The following is a 17,494-nucleotide window of genomic DNA, read 5'->3' on the forward strand; positions in this document are numbered from 1 at the left end:
AGAGCTATATGCACTCCTATGTTTACTGTAGCATTATTCACAATAGCCAAGATATGGCAACAACCTAAGTGTCCACTGACAGATGAATGAATAAAGAAGTTGTGATATATAAACACACAATGAAATATTCAGCGTGAGAAAGAAAGAAATCTTGCCATTGTGACAACATGGATGGACCTTAAGGGCATTATGCTGAGATAAGTCGGACAGGGAAAGACAAATACTGTACAGTATTGCTTATAGGTGGAATCTATTATATAAAAAAAAGCTAAATGCATAAAAACAGAGTAAGTACACTGGTGATTACTAGAGGTGGGGGTGGGGTGAGGGGAAGGGGAGGATGAGGGATACGTCCTCTAAGGGTACTAACTTGGAACTAATATACAGGTCCTAGAGATCTGATGCACAGCACAGTGATTATAGATAACAACATCAAAGTTGCTAAGACACTAGATCTTAACTGTTCCTACCCCCCAAAAAAGATAAATATGTGACATGATAGAGATCTTAGTTAATGCTATCCCTCTAGCATGCTATACCTGTTTATATACTGCAATATGTACACATATCAACAGGTTGTACACCTTAAACTTACAGAATGTCATATCCTGAATAAAAATATTTTTAAAAACTGGATCTAAAAGGTTCAGCACTGCCTTTTAGTTGACTCAGTTTAGAGTCCCTTAAGTGAAGAATTCTAAGCCTATCCCTTCCTGTAGCTGCACCCCTCTCTGAAAGGTATAGAGTCTATAGGGCCAACAGGATATGCCCACCTGGAGCCCATTTGGTTCCATTCTGGATCTTATTCAAGGTACTTGAACTCAAATTCCCTGCCTAAGCAGCTCAGCTTCCAGGGCCTTCATAAGCCTACTTCAACCAGGTCCGTCTTCCCAAAAACACACCCCGTATCTAAAGGGTGACCAAGAGGTGTTATTTGCAGGGCTGCAAGACTTAGGCATGGGGGCTGAGGGCTGAGGAATCCACAATTGTTCCTTTGAGGCCTATCACAGAACAGGTGGAGCTGGAGGAAGAGGAGGGGAATGGGCCGTGAGCCAGTTCCCCACCGGCTGCCACCTTCTGACATGGAATTCTGAGAAGTGTGAAAATTCTAAAATCCAGGCTGTACATACATGCATGTTATAAATATAATAGCTTGTTAGTTTAAATTTATAACATTGAAATATTTGACCTACTGTCTCAAGCACTGCAAATGTTAGGGGAAGGCCTAGGAGGGAGAAAGGTAGTGGTTGCTAAGTGGGCTTCAGGGAAAGCTAATAGAGATGCCACAAGGGAGCCCTGTTCAGTGGTAGGTTCTGTAGTCCTGTTCACTTACAGCTACCGCTGTCTTCTTCAGCCAGCAGTTTCAGTCAACCAGATGAACCACAGAAAGTTCTAGAATCACTTTGTGGGTTCACAGAAACCAGAAGAGAAATCCTAATTCCTCTCTTACACAATTGCCTTACGGTCTTTTAATCATATGGCATTGCACGTATGTAGGCTTATGTGAATAAAATATCGACTTGTTGGTAGACTAAGATCATAAAGGCAGTGTAGTATAGTGGTTAAGATCCCAACTCTAAAATCTGACTGCCTGCGTTTAGCTCCTAAACTGAGTCACGTCCCCAAGCCCTGTGATATGCAGAACCTGGCTCACACCAGCTCAGTGAGAATCAGTTACATGTGAATCTTCCCAACTCCATGTTCAGTGACATCACATTGGTGGTTTACTATTGGCTGTGGTGGGAGCATTTATACCATGGAAAGTGTTGATCTTCTCAATTTTACTTCTTTGAAACTTGTTTCATACTGGTTTTGTGGTCTCTCACAATAGAAGAACCAGAAAAAAGAAAGTTAAGACTAGGCGGAAATCCTAACTGGCCAAGCCAGAAAGCCTTGTGTGGTAAAACAGAAATCTCTGATTCGTAAGAGCTTGTTTTTAACCTTTAACAGCTGAGATAGAGCCAATCAACTTGAACGAGGCACCAAAGTCACTGAACCTGTTGAAGGGTTTTACTCACCGCCTCCCGTAACAACAAAGCTTCGCATTTGTGTGGTGCTTCACCCTCATCTGTGTGCTGGTTTAACAGCCCTGTGATGTGGTAGATGAGACGCTAAGTTTACACAGGTGAAGCCATTTGCTCAAGTGTAGGGTTAAGTTTCAACACAAGTAGCCTCTAAGTCCAAGACTCTCAGCGAGAAATACAGTCTCAGGGCCAGCAAAGTTTGAAGGGATTCATCTGCCGATGAAACATTAGGATTTAATAGCCCACTGTTTCCTCTCAGTTGGTATAATTCCAACTAAAGAGCAACATCTTGATATTCAATTAGCCTTTTAGGGCTACTGATTTATGTAGATGTATTATTCCCATTATTCTTTTGTAACACTGATTACTGCGGTATTCATTTTACAATAGAGATGATGAAGGTCTGGGAAGATGAAGGATTTGCCAAAGATGAGCAGAAAAACCAGGGGAAGTCTCCTATGAATCACATTGTACTCCTTATCTGATTTTCAACACAAAAGTCCTTTTTCTCATTTGATACAAATCCTAGCCAAGTAGCTCATGAGTTGCAGGAAGGCTAAAGCCTTTGGAAGATGAAGGGTCCTCCAAATCCATCGAATAATTCTCAAGGTACTGACATATTAATATTGCATCAAAGATTATTGCAAATGAGGCCCATTAGGAAGGGCCTAGTCATTTTACCAAGTTTCTTGCTCAGTTGGTATTCATTTACAAGTCTGGTTTTGACTGATTTCTGGAAATCATCTATCAGGTACTATGAGTCAGCAGAGACCTGCAAATCCAGAGGTGCGTTAGATAAAAGCTGTTCCCTCAGGACTAAAGTTGGGCCTTCCCCTCAGCCTGACAGCCACACACATGTCCCCAAGGACCAAAGCTCCCCCTTCTAGTGATCATCTTCCCACAATACACACATGTTATTTTCAAGGGGACTGACCCGAACGAAGGAAGAAGGAAGGGTGCTGCATAAGCCGGAACAGTTGCGTGACTGTTGTTTCCCAGATTTTTGTGCAAGTGACTGATTCCAGTTGTGCTGTTATGTAGCTGGGCTAGTCTGGAATCAAGTTGGTTTTCTCTTTGTTTTGAAAAAGGGGGTTCCACCTCCTCTTTTCTAAAGTTTCCAATATCACAATCTATGTTCTATAACTAATATATGAACAGCAGTGTAGTATCAGCTATCAGCTGGACATTCAAAGGGGGTCATTTTTTTCCTACTAGCATAATTTGTAATTAGACCACAGAATAAGAGAAAACATTCCTAGGAAAATATCCTTGATTAAGGGCAATTAATAATTCTTCCTCAGATTACTGCTACTCCCAAACATCTGAGGGTTCAAATTGTGGTATGATTTCTTAGAATTAAAACAATGCTTTTTTCTTGACTACTAAGCCACTTAATCTTTACAAGATGAGAAATTTTTACATTGCACAGATAGCCACACAAAATAGTCTCCATTCTAGTATTTCAAAAAGAAAAACCCTTATTTGTGTGGTACTTTATAATTTACAAACGTCCTCACATGCACTATATCTCATGTAATCTTCACAAAAAGGGATCTTCTCACTGAACAGATGAAAACACCAATCCTTGTCCCAGGTGACAGTGCTGGCCAGGACAGTATCAGGAAAACAGAACTTGGGTCTTTTGAGCCCAGTGTTCTTTTCCTCACATACTAGCCTGCCTGAAATAATAAGGGATTTTGTTCCAAAGCATTTACATTACTCTGTTCAGAAAGTTTTAAAAAAAACCTAGTACAAAAATTCACAAAAGATAAAATTACTTGCCATCAAAGCCTTGCCGGCGGTATACCTGATTTCCAGAATCACAGAGTCAGGTCTCTGCATGTTCAACCACACGTGGGTGTGTTCTACACCCTACACAATCACTGCCCCACAGCTTTCTGACCAAATCAAGTACATTAAATGAGAAGCAGCATAATACATTACCAGGGACCTGAATAAATGACCTCACAAAGTGAAACAGACCTTTCTGAAAGCTTACCTGAGTGCAAGCTGTTCCATCCTCTGACTGGGAGCTGGTAATGGAATATTAAGAAGCAAAATCTGAGATTCCTGCTATGAAACGAACAACACAAAATACTGTAATTTTAGAAGAGTTTATGGAAGATTGCTGATTGGCTATGTTGAAGCTATCCGTGTCTAGAAGCTACATACTGAAAACTTAAATACCTGAAATCCATTCAAACTTTCAGAAGCTGGGGCACTCCGGTTCCCCCAACTTCTGAAAGTTTGGGGCAGAAAGAGAATCTGTAAATCTCAAGTCCAACGAAAGATCTGAGAGCATCAGCCTATTGAGAAAGGCATTCCAACCATATGATTCCCATAGGCATTCTGGTTAGGAATGTAGGGCCTTTTTTCCAAGATGAGATTCTTATATGTGAAAAGAATTTTAAAACTATAATACACTAAGTATAAGCAAACACTCATAAAATATAGTACACTAGGTACAAGCAAATTATTACTTTTGGGGGGCAGTAAGATAGAAATTTGTTAAAAGAATGTTAATTGTAATCCTCTACTGCAAAAGAAATAGTGAACGTGGGTGTTCTTTCCTTCTTGCCTCTGGGCAACTTTTTCCGGTAGCACTAGAAGCCTCTAGAATCTGTAAACCACATCTGCAAGTAAATAATTTTCCAGCATTTTTTAATGAGCCAAAAGTGATTTCCAGGTATTTTCCCCAAACCTGTTAAGGTCCCTAGTTTGCCTAGAAATCAGCACAATGATAGCAAAAAAAGCAAATTCCATTCTTGCCTCTACGTAGCTTGGGGAAAAATATATCAATGGGAATCCCATCACTAAATCAACAAATGAGGCCAAGCCAATGGATTTTTAACCTAGATTTATGCCCAAGTTTCAGGCACGATACCACCACTTTGGATGGAATGTCATGTTTTAAACACCTTTGTTCTCATAGACATTGAGCAGCTAAAGCTGTAATTGAAGCTCCATTCTCTCTGATATACATCTAATTGTATGGCATTTTCCTTCTTAGAAAATTTCACAAAGCCAACATTGAAATACAAGGATTGTGGAAAAGACATTTAAAAATGCACTGCCATCCTGGCCAGGTGGCTCATTTGGTTGGCATATTGTTCCGTAAACCAAATTTTGTGGGTTCGATCCCTGGTCAAAGCACATATCCAGGTTGCAGTTTCGATCCCCGGTCAGGGTACATATGGGAGGCAACAGAGTGATGTTTCTCTCTCACATAGATTCTTCTCTCTTCCCCTTCCTCTCTCTAAAATCAATAAACATACCCTTGGGTGAGGATTAAAAAAAATGAACTGCCCAGAACTGGCTGGGTAGCTCAGTTAGTTAGAGCATCGTCCCAACACACCCAGGCTGTAGGTTCAATCCCCAGTCTGGGCACATAGAAAAATCAACCAATGAATGCATAAATAAGTGGAAAAATAAATTGATGTTTCTCTCTCTCTATAAAAATAAATAAAAATTAAAAATTAAAAAATTTACAATGCACTGCCCAAAAGAATGGAAGTGAAAAATCATATGGTTCACACTAGATTTTAATTCATTGAAGCCCTTCCATTCCATAGGGTTCCTGTGGTAGAGGTTATAGTCTATCAGGACTAGTACAAAATAGAATGAATCAACATTGTTACAATATGAAAAGACTAGGATCATCCCTAACATGACTTTCTTTTAGTTTCCCCTAAATTAAGCCATCCCTTCTTTGAAGATGCAGTATCTCAGCATTATTGCAACAAGATTTTGTATCTAGTTTTTCTAAATTTTGTTAAGAAACTGAATTTATAAATAGAAAGATAGCTTCTACCAATGCATTTTTTAAAATTTAACAAAAAATGATTGTTTCTGAGATATTCTGCAAGTTATTGTCTGCAATATTGAGTGTTCTTCCTCAACATAAACAAAGGTAACAAATAATTCTTTACCCACTCAAAGAGAATAACCAAACAAAAAAAAATTAGCCAGAAAGCTTTCACTTGCTTCCCACTCAGAAAAAAACAAATGTAACTAGTAAAAAATAAGATACATTTTCATAACTTAATATTCTTTGAAATTAAAAAGGTTTTCACCTCTAAAACTGATGGAACTCTGCTACACTTTTCTGGTCAACTTCATTTGTCAAAAGATTTTACAATATCGACAGTCTCAGTACTTTCTATTTTGCTACTGTATAGTCAACCTTAAAAAGCAATTCCTCACATTAAATTCATGTGTTCCTAAAAATGTAGACTTAAGTTAAATAGGCAAAGGTCCACATTGGACTTTTTGGAGGGAAAAGGAAGAAGTTATTCCCCCAAAACAAAAACTCTTTGGTGATAAATATTTTGCAAATATTACTTAGATTTTTTTCTTTCACAATTGAACACATCAGCTTGAGTGTCCAATGTGCATCTGATTTGCCACATCTCTTGATTTCCAACCTTAGTCATAATTATGTTTTCACTTTTCTAGCCCTTGTTACAAACTGAGGGTAAAAATATAATAACCATTACAGTGATTGTATGAATTTTCCTATACAAAAACTGTGTTACCCTGCTGAAATTGAACTTCCAGACATTGCTACCATGAGATAACTTGAAACATTTGCCTGCAGATACAAAAAACTTGTCTTTGGTATATAATAGGCCATTATGGGGTATCAATCTGTAATGGAGAATTGCCTGAAGTAATTATAATTTTAGAGCTGGAAGGCAATTTAAAAAGGCAATCCAAACTTAATTCCTAGACAAAATGAGGCACAGATAGATGGAAAGACTTGGCTAAAATAACATTTCTCGTGAGTGCCAGAACTAGAACCAGAGTTGGGTTTCATTTTCCTGGTCAGTTGTTTCCTTACATTATACAATACTCATAGTTAAAAAGTTTTATTTGGAAATTTATCTCCCGACATACCTTTGTTAGAATTATTTTATTTATTTTAGAAAGAGAGACACAGAGAGAGATACAGAAACATTAATTTGTTGTTCCATTTATTTATGTATTCATCTGGCTGATTCTTGTATGTACCCTGATTGGGAATTAAACCTGCAACTTGGCAGGCGTATCAGGATGACTCTCTAACCAACTGAGGTACCTGGCTAGGGCCTAAAATTATTTTAAAAAATCAAAACAAACAAAAACGTTCAAAGTCTGGTTGCTATTCTTCCTTCCTATTTTATTTTCTGTTAGTTAGTTAAATTATAGAAGAACAGAAGGTCAAGATTAGGGAAATGGACAATTTAAAGTAGATAAAATCAAGATCTGATCATAATCCTGCTAATCCTGAAACAGGCTGATTTTGACACTAATTACTAGATATTTGTCACTTACTTTCAGACTTGTAGACAAGGTTGTGGTGACAGACCTCAAGATGTAAAGTTGAGCCCTGGCTGGTGTGGTTCAGTGAATTGAGCACCAACCTATGGACCAAAGGGTCCCTGGTTCAATTCCCAGTCTGGACACATGCCTGGGTTGTGGGCCAGGTCCCCAGTAGGGAGGCATGTGAGAGGCAACCACACATGGATGTTTCTCTCCCTTTCTTTTTCCCTCTGTCCCTGTCTAAAAATAAATAAATAAATAAATAAATAAATAAATAAATAAATCTTAAAAAAAAAAACATAAACAGATGTAAATTTAATTGATTCCATGGCAAAGTTCATTTGAGCACTTTTCCTTCATGGCTACTACAACAATGAAATCAATTTCTCTTAAAGAGAGTTTTAGTCTTAGCGAGTTCATATACATAGTAATCTCAATCAGTGAAAATAATAGGCAGCTTTCTGTTTCTTCTTTAAACAACATATATTTTAAATGGACAGAAAATAAGGGAGTAAAGCAAATGTTAACACAGGAGAAATTTTTTTTACTGACATTATCTAAACATCAGTTCACAATAAATTAGGAAATCTACAGTATACTGTATGGTATATTTAAGACAAAAAGCACTGACATTTGAGGTGGCTACTTACAATAGGAACTTAAAGAAAAATACGAAAAAAAGACACTTTAAGAAAATTTGAAAAGTTAAACCATATTTGTTTTTATTTATAGACAGCTATCACATGAATTATAAAGAAGAAAAAGGACATTAGAATGTAACTTGGATAGATGTATGCAGGCTATAGCTAAAATAAACAAATGTTCCTACATATTATGGTTAGTGAGAACATTATCAGTATAACAGGGAATTATGATTATTTAAAAATATGAAGAACTTATTTAATCTGTGCTTTAGAAATAACTGTATAGTGTTATAAGTTGAAAAGAATTCAAAAGAAAAACTAACCCCAAATATACACCTGTGTATAAGAATTTGAAAAAAGCTGCATTCAGCAAAGTCAATCAGCTGTATTAAAAATGACACAAATCCAAAACAAGATGCATGTTATATATATAAAAAGGGACATAGTAAGATTTGCTTGCTGCATTAAATCCATGGTTTAATCCACAAAATTTCCTTTTAATTATCATTTAAACAGAAGCATGCAAATAGTCTCGGGATCTATGCAGAGTCTTCTCCAAATCCACTAGGGCTACCTATCGTCTCTTCAGGAGCTAAGCAGGTATTCGGGTAGCGGCTTCCTCTTCTGCATCAGCCCGGTTAGCATTAATTTCTGCAAGTGTTCGGCCGAACCGTGCCCATTCATCATTTCGGGGGACAGCAATCTGCTGTTAAAAGAAAGACAATGTTTTATGTATTCTGAAATAAAAGATCAATTTACTCACTATTATTGCTTGTTTTCAAATAATTTTTCCATTAAAAAGCAATAATTGACCCTAATGGCCTTTCCCTAATTACAGGGACTATGACATGATATACAATATTTTGAAACAAAAGACAGTGTTTGTGGAGTGTGATTTGACAGCCTTAGAAGTGATTTTGTTATTGTCACCTTCACAGTGTGAGAAAGTAACAATGATGCTCTGTAACTGTAACTCCTATCCACTATCTCATGAATTTTGCTGGTGGGGAGGAAGATCTTAATTTTTATTTCTTGCACCATTCCTAGATGAAATAGTTTTTCAAGCATGGTTCAAAAAGCTGGTTTCTTAAAAGTATTTATTTTTGTTTGGAGCATAAGATAACCTCTCTTGATATCTTAATTCCTGCATCAGAAGGTAGGCTTACCTCTTCCCACTTTAGTGATTAACTAAGGGCAACATGGAAAAAGAGGTCTGTGATGCTTTTGCCTCCCTAAGGAAGTCCAATGACCAAAAAAATTTTTTTAGTATAAAGATTTTATTTATTCATTTATTTTTTTTAGAGAGAATGGGGAAGGAAGGGAGGAAGAGAGGGAAGGAAACATTAATGTGTGGTTGCTCTTCCATGCCCCCTACTAGGGACCTGGCCTGCAACCCAGGCATGTGCCCTGACTGGGAATTGAACCAGCGACCCTTTGGTTCACAGGCCCATGCTCAATCCACTGAGCTACACCAGCCAGGGCCAAAAATCTTTGATAATTGTTATAATAATATTGGAGGAATGTCACATGGCATATTAGGGCACAAACCATTCACTGTGGCAAATGAATATGCTTGCTCCTAAAAAAGATCAGATTAAGTTGGACAGTGATATCCAATATGGTAGCTACCAGCCACATGTGACTATTTACATTTAATTTACTTTAAATAAAATTAAAATTGAGTTCTTCTGTTGTACTAGCCACATTTTAAGTGTTTAACAGCCATATGTGGATACAAACTACCATATTGGATAGTGCAGATACAGCAATTCCATCTGTGCAGATAGTTCAATTGGCTGTTCTAAACGATTCAATCTACCTCTCTCCAGATCCAACTGCTTAGAGGCCTCAGAGTGTCCAGAGAGATGGGAATCATAAGACATAATAAAAAAGGTACTAGCCAGGACTGAAAAAAAGGTAATCACTCCTGGGCATTGTGTACAGCCCACCTAAGCACTCATGAGAGAACTGCAGCTCATCCTGCTGGATTCAATGATATGGTTTTGCAACAACCTCAAAAGACAAGATTCACATTTCACAATGTCATCAGATAATACTCAAAAACTATTACTTTTGATTTCTACTGCATGACCCAAACAAATTTATGAATATAGAAAAATAAAATCTTATCTCAATGTCAATTCTGTGAAGCTCCAAAGTCCATTATAACTCCAAATTTCTTATTTTGCCTAAAGAATTTCTAGCCTCCAGCAATGCATACTTCAAGAAACAAGGTATTTCCAACATACAATATTACCCTGACAATCTGTTGTATGGGGACACAGGACATCCAGTTTAGAAAGAAAATTAATCTCAAGCATCATTCCTATGGTGAACAGTATTATCTTTACAACCATATAATTTATACAATTCATGAACCTCAAAGACAAGTTTTAGCCCCAAAGATAGGGTTAATACTACATTGTGAAAGCTAAATAGATGTATCAAAATTATAGGCAGTGAGCTCCATACCTCTCCCACATCATATATAACAATCTGTCCTTCAGAATCACCCACGGCAATCTCTCTTCCAGAATGGGTCCATCTTACACGATTAAGAGCAGGATTACCCTCCACAGAAATGCTGGCAGTTGGCACCTAAAATCATTTAAAATGCAGTGCAGTGTTAGAAGTTTCATCAAGATTTCTATAAACATGTAAAACAGTAATTCTTCTTTTTTTCAATCTGGCTACATTTTTAAAGAGAAAGATGAAAATAGATAAAGAATTTTTCCAACCTTCTTCCTGTTCAGTGATATATTATGAATGATATTATAGTCAATTTTCGAAAATTGTTTGGGAAAATAACTGCTTATGTAAGAAATTCTCACATGACTGGATACAAGCTTTAGAAAGATCTCTTTAATAAAGCATTCTTTGTTGTTTTAACTTCTTTAAGAAGTCAAGCTGTTTGAAAACATTCTAAAAGCCCTCATAAACAGATTATGGTTCAATTTTGGAGAACAGGAATTACTTTTGTAGCTTGCATCTCAGTCAGCTGGAACCTGTGATTTGATCCACAGTTCCTGGAAAGAGTTCACACTGGAAGTACGGGATGGGTTTCCCCAAAGCCCCTGGTGAGCATGACCTGTCCGGGGCAGGGAGAATGATGGCCCGGATGCAGTGGCAACAGCCCCTTGCAATCTGACTGTATCTCTCCTGTGCTGAAGGAAAACAGTTTTACTTGCCACATGCAGAGCAAACATTCAATGTTTGACTCAGATCAGAGCACAATGACATTTTTTAAAAATTTGAAATGACTAAAAATAATCCATCTAATTGACACCAGTCATCCCCAAATGACAAATTTAACCCCCCAGAATGTTAAAACTGTTACACAGAAAAATTATAATTAAGGTATATTCTTGGAGTTAATGATTAATAGAGGAGATCCAAATTTAATTGTAGTCACAAATCTTTAATACCAAAACCCAAACTAAGAAAACAGAATTGGTACCACTGTAACAACCAGCGATGTGTAATCAAGTCCAATCATCTAGCTAGGATGTAGTATTTTTTCCTAGCGGTGTGTGAATGCTCCTCAAAACACTAAACTAGTAGTTAACATAGTGTTAATGTTTTTACATTTCTGATATGTAACTTCCTTGCCGTCTATAACCAACTATTTTACTTCAAGGGATTTGGACACAAATATAAAGAGATGTGGGAAAGAGGAGGATGTGGGAAAGAGTAGGATGTGGGAAAGGAACCAGGAGGCTTTCTCCTCAACCGTTACTGATAGAACTGCTAACATCACTTCTTACCACCATGAAGCAATAGAGAATTCTAAGAATATCTTTAAGCCTCTCTAAGCTGGTAAAAATACATATGGATAAAAATAAATACTAGCTGCAGTTAAATTTCATTGCCAACAAGTGATTTTGGTATAGCAATTAGGAAACTTGATGGTTTCTACATTCATATCATGTTAACAGTAACAATGTTTTCACTCCTTCATGGAACAAGTCCTCAAAATACATCCTTTCTTCATTCAACTAAGTTAGGCTAAGACTAATGTGTAATAGATATACAATTCTATGAAGGCTAATAGAGAATTGAGAAAGTCATAATTAAGGTTAACATACTTTAAGAGTCTGAAACTCTCTGCTTTCTGGTCTACGAATAAAAAGATTTTCCCGTCGCCTTATGAATGAGACTTTGCCAGGACATGAGAGACACCGTGGTGCTTTTCAGAAGTAAAAGGAAACACCTCAGTGCTCTTCAGCACATTATTCCTCCCTTCAGTTCTGCACAGCATGCTGTTTATTATTTAGGGTACAAAGCTTATTTGGTTTCTTTGATGATGATACACTCACAGAGCCCTTTTACATTCCTTGGGATGAAAAGATTTTCACAAATTATTCAATAAGTCTCCAATTTTCTATTTTTCAGTGCAATTCTTGTGATTTTCCTGCTTACCTCTGTGTCATTATTGAGATTCCACAAATCCAGCCTCCCCATGCCATCCACACAGGCAAAGAGGGCTGGGTGGGTGGGTGACCACATCACATCATAAACATAATCTGAATTATCTTCAAATGAGTATAAAGGCTTGTTATTCTGAAAGGGAAAAGTTGATTCTTAGCACAGTCAAAATATGACATACATTCAACAGGTACAATAGCATTTTATGATCTTTAACTCAGCTTAGAAAAAGTTCCTATAATTTGTTCCACTATAAATTATCTGGAATTATGGAACTAACAATCAACTACTGGATTCCATTTTCTTTCTAACTTACAGACACCATATTGTTAAAAAAAAAGGAATAGAAGGTGCTTTAAAAACACATGTCAGTGAGAGGATTCTGGAAAGATGAGATAGTAATGGCACTGTAGTCTTTGAATTTCCTCTAAATATCTTCATAAATCCAGACAAAGCATAACAAAACCAAGGATTCATAGACAACTTCTACACCAAAATCAGGAGACAAAGCTCCAAATGTAAGCAAGTGTAAGACCTACAGAGTAAGAGCATCTGTGAGGGGAGACCTGTGGGAAGGCCTGAGAGCTTCTGAAAGCTGGAGAAGAGACCAGAAGAGCCCCTCATAGTCAACAGCAGATGCTCAGTGGACAGCACGGGAGCCAGCCTGAGAGGAGCAGCAGAAACTGTGAGGGAGTTTGGCACTATTCCACTTATAAACAAATGCAAACAGACTCCATGTGCTAAGTAAGGTCTAATGGTGCAGCTTGAGTCCTATAACTCTCAAAATTAACAAATCAAATTGTCCTTTCAAGACAAAGTCTCACCAAAGAAAAACTACTAGGAGCAGAATCCAAGTTGCAGAATACAGCACAACAAGGACAAAGGAAATAGAAGGTTCAGGTACACGTGGTGAAGAGGAACAGAAAAGGCATTATCTCAGATAGATAAAGACATATATCCACTTTGCAAAACAAAATAAAACAAAACAAACAAACAAAAAAACAACAGAAGACTGAGCTTTTACCTGGACAATGCAGCTAGAAAATCTATCTTTGCCCATTCCCTCCCTCCTAGAAGTAAAGGAAAACTCATTTTACTAGCAGACAATAGGGAACAAAAGAGTACCTTACTCAAATCCTGCACAGGGTTGTCATGACAGATCTTCAATAAGGGTGTCATGACAATTAAATGACAAAAGTCTGTTCAACAAATGATGCTGGGACAACTGAATATGCACATGCAGAAGAATGAAATTGGACGCCCTCCCTCCTCACATAGAAATTACCTTAAAATGTACCATAGATCTAATTATAAGAGGTAAAACTGTAAAACTCTTAAGAGAAAGCACAGGAGTAAATCATTGCGACCTTGGGTTCTGCAATAGTTTCTTAGATGGGAAGCCAGAAGCACAAGCGACAAAAGAAAAAGTAGATAAACTGGGCTACATCAAAACTAAATACTCTTAACAAACAACAAGTGTTGGAGAGGCTGTGAGGAAAAGGGAACCCTGTGCACTGTTGGTGGGAATGCAGACTGGTGCAGCCACTGTGGAAAACAGTATGAAATTTCCTCAAAAAACTATATATGGAACTGCCTTTTGACCCAACAATTCTACTGCTGGGATTATATCCTAAGAATCCTGAAACGCCAATCCAAAAGAACCTATGCACCCCAATGTTTACAGCAGCACAATTTACAATAGCCAAGTCCTGGAAGCAACCTAAGTGCCCATCAGTAAATGAGTGGATCAAAAAACCATGGTACATTTACACAATGGAATACTACGCAGCAGAAAGAAAGGAGGAGCTCCTACCCTTCGTGGCGGCATGGATGGAACTGGAGAGCATTATGCTAAGTGAAATAAGCCAGGCAGTGAAAGGCAAATACCATATGATCTCACCTTTAACTGGAACCTAATCAACAAAACAAACAAGCAAGCACAATATAACCAGAGACATTGAAATTAAGAACAATCTGACAGTAACCAGAGGGGATAATGGGGAGAAAGGGGGAGTTTTCAGGAACAACTATAAAGGACACATGGACAAAACCAAGGAAAGGTGGAAGCAGGGGAAGGAAATGGGGATAACAGGGGTGGGGAGGAGTAGTGGGAGGTAAATGCAGACAAGTATAATTGAACAATAATAAAGTAATTTTAAAAAACCCCAAAAACAACCACCACCAAAAAACCCCTAAATACTCTTGTGCTTCAAATAATACCCTCAAGAAAGTGAAAAGGTAATTTATACAATGGGAGAATATATTTGAAAATCATGTATCTGATAAGTGACTTGTATCTAAAACTCATATAACTCATTAACAAAAGGCAAATAACCCAATTAAAAATTTGGCAAAGGATTTGAATAGATTCATCTAAAGAAGATCTACAAATAGCAACTAAGTACTTGAAAATATGCTCAATATCATTATACATCAGGGTACTAAAAATCAAAACCACAATGAGATATCATTTCATACCTCTAGGATGGCTCTAAAGGACAGGTAATCATAAGTGCTGGTGGTGAGGTTGTGAGAAATTGGAACCCTCACAGAGTGCTGAGAGGAATGTTAATTGGTGTAGCTGCTTTGAAAAACAGTTCCTCAAAATGCTAATTAGAGTTGACATATTACCCAACAATTCTCCTAGGTACATACCCAAGAGAAATGAAAATATATATACACATAAAGCCTTGTAAGCAGCATTATGTATAATAACCCAAAAGTGGAAACAACCCAATGTTCATCAACTCATGAACACAAAAAGTGCTATATCCATACAATGGGATAGCATTCAGCCATAGAAGGAGTAAAGTACAGACATGGGCTACAACCTTGAAAACATTATAAAAAGTGAAAGAAGCCAGTCACATATGGTATGATTCTATGAAATGTGCATAATAATAAGTTCCTAAGAAATAGAAAGTGGATTGGTGGTTTTAAGAGCTAGGGCAGTGGAAACAAGGAATGAATACAAATGGGTACAGAGTTTCTTTCTGAAATTTGAAAATGTTCTACAATTAGATAGTGTACATCTCTGTGAATATTCTAAGAACCATTGAATTGTACACTTTAGAAAGTTAAATTTTTATGGTATATGAATTATTTCATTAACACTGTTATTAAAAAAAAAAGGAGATAGGCCTGGCTGGTGTGGCTCAGTGGACTGATTGCCGGCCTGTGAACCAAAGGGTCACCAGTTCAATTCCCACTCAGGACACATGCCTTGGATTGCAGACCAGGTCCATAGTAGGGGGCACATAAGTGTAACCACACATTGATGTTTCTCTCCCTCTCTTTCTCCCTTCTTCCCCTCTGTCTAAAAATAAATACATATAATCTTTATTGAAAATTTAAAAAGAGATAAAGAAATGATAGACAAAGATTAGCAAAGATATATTATAATGGCAGCCCCTGAAGAAGAGAGCCAAAGCACTACAACACAATTTTAAAAAATAATAATTCAAGAGAGTTGGCTTAAAATAAAAGATAGCTTGAAACTACATATTAAAGAATATCCTGTGTATCTTGGACAATCGACCCTTTAAAGAAAAAGAAAAAAATCATTTGATCACGTAGGTTTTTTAAGACCAAGTCACAAGTAAGGAAAAATAAAATCCGATTTTCACCAGACTTTTGACAACAATGGTTTTTGTCAGAAGACAATAGAATAACATATTCATTGTAACTGAAGAAAAATGTAAATCATGGATTTTATATACAGCCAAATTGACCTTCGTGACCAGACAGACTCTTGTGAATATGAGAAAAATGCACCCATGAAAAATAACCATAGGATGACCTTCAGATGACCAAAGATACTGAAGAGACATTGATAGATAGCCTGGAGGATAGATACCAAGTGCTTCTTGAGGGTAAGCTTCCTTCTTTGGAAGTATTAAGAATCTGTAAGTATACACAACAAAATGAACAATAACATAAGAATGCAAATCCAGACTGTGAGAAACTCTAATAGGACAACCAATCTGGTTTCTTCTTCAACAACAAAGGAAGAGCAAGAAGGGAAGAGAGGAAAGGAAACCCTATTTTAAGAGAGGGACTCAAAGGGTATGTCAACTGCAAATATATAGACCTCATTTGGATCCTGCTTCAAACATAATAGTTATACTCTTCTCTCTGCTTTTATATCTATTTGGTATTTTCCATAATAAGAAGTTTAAACATTTACACAATGGAATTCTATGCAGCAGAAAGAAAGAAGGAGCTCCTACCCTTTGTGACAGCATGGATGGAACTGGAAAGCATTATGCTAAGCGAAATAAGCCAGGCGATGAAAGACAAATACCGTATGATCTCACATTTAACAGGAACCTAATCAACAAAACAAACAAACAAGGAAAATATAACCAAAGACACTGAAACTGAGAACAGGCTGACAGTGACCAGAGGGGAGAGGGGAGGGAATTTCAGGGGAAAGGGGAAGGGTTTGCAGGAACAGGTAAAAAGGACACATGAACAATAACAAGGGGGGGGGGTATGGAAATGGGAGGGAGGGGAGAGGGCAGGGTGGGGGTGGGCTGGGATGGGGTAAAAGGCAGAAAACTATACTTGAACAACAATTTTTAAAAATTCAGTTGGAAAATAGATAAAAAAAGGAGTTTAAAAATATAAGTTGGAAATTTTCAGATATCACAATAAATGTTAATAGCACGACTATCTTTTTTTAAAAAAGATTTCATTTAGTTATTTTTAGAAGGATGGCAAGTGAGGGAGAAAGAATGGGAGAGAAACATCAACGTGAGAGAGGAAACTTGATTGGCCGCCTCTCTTACAAGCCCTCACCAGGACTGAACCCCCAACCCAGACATGTGCCCTGACTGGGAATCGAGCAGGCAACCCTTCATTTTCCGGGATAACACCCAACCAACTCAGCCACACCAGTCGGGACCAGCATGATTACTTTAATATCCAAAAATTTGCATTTGTTTGCAATTAAGAAAATACATTTTTAACAAAACTTAAACTAAGAACAGAAACTAAGAGATTTTTTTGCCCTCTTAAGATCATTATTTTCCTATCATTCTCCTTAGCAACAATCAAAATGAAGTTTCACTCTGAGGTAGTGGGCATCATAATCATCTG

General features: G+C 37.3%; 1 protein-coding gene across 6 annotated transcripts in view; it reads right to left on the minus strand.

Moving 5' to 3' along the window:
* Positions 1-8,021: 8,021 nt before the first annotated feature.
* DYNC1I2 (dynein cytoplasmic 1 intermediate chain 2) overlaps positions 8,022-17,494 on the minus strand; it is a 53,747-nt gene continuing 44,274 nt past the window's right edge. For 3 of the 6 annotated variants that reach the window (XM_028508412.2, XM_036023295.1, XM_036023297.1), the window contains 3 exons: positions 12,389-12,529; positions 10,442-10,567; positions 8,426-8,675 (listed from right to left, as the gene is read on the minus strand). In XM_028508412.2, the coding sequence (XP_028364213.1) occupies positions 8,562-8,675; positions 10,442-10,567; positions 12,389-12,529 (381 nt within the window). In that variant the 3' untranslated portion in view covers positions 8,426-8,561. Of the gene's footprint in view, positions 8,676-10,441; positions 10,568-12,388; positions 12,530-17,494 lie in introns of all 6 variants that reach the window. The other 3 variants (XM_028508414.2, XM_036023296.1, XM_028508410.2) reach the window with 2 other exon arrangements.

Source organism: Phyllostomus discolor, chromosome 4 (genome assembly GCF_004126475.2).
Source record: "Phyllostomus discolor isolate MPI-MPIP mPhyDis1 chromosome 4, mPhyDis1.pri.v3, whole genome shotgun sequence".
NCBI lineage: Eukaryota > Metazoa > Chordata > Mammalia > Chiroptera > Phyllostomidae > Phyllostomus > Phyllostomus discolor.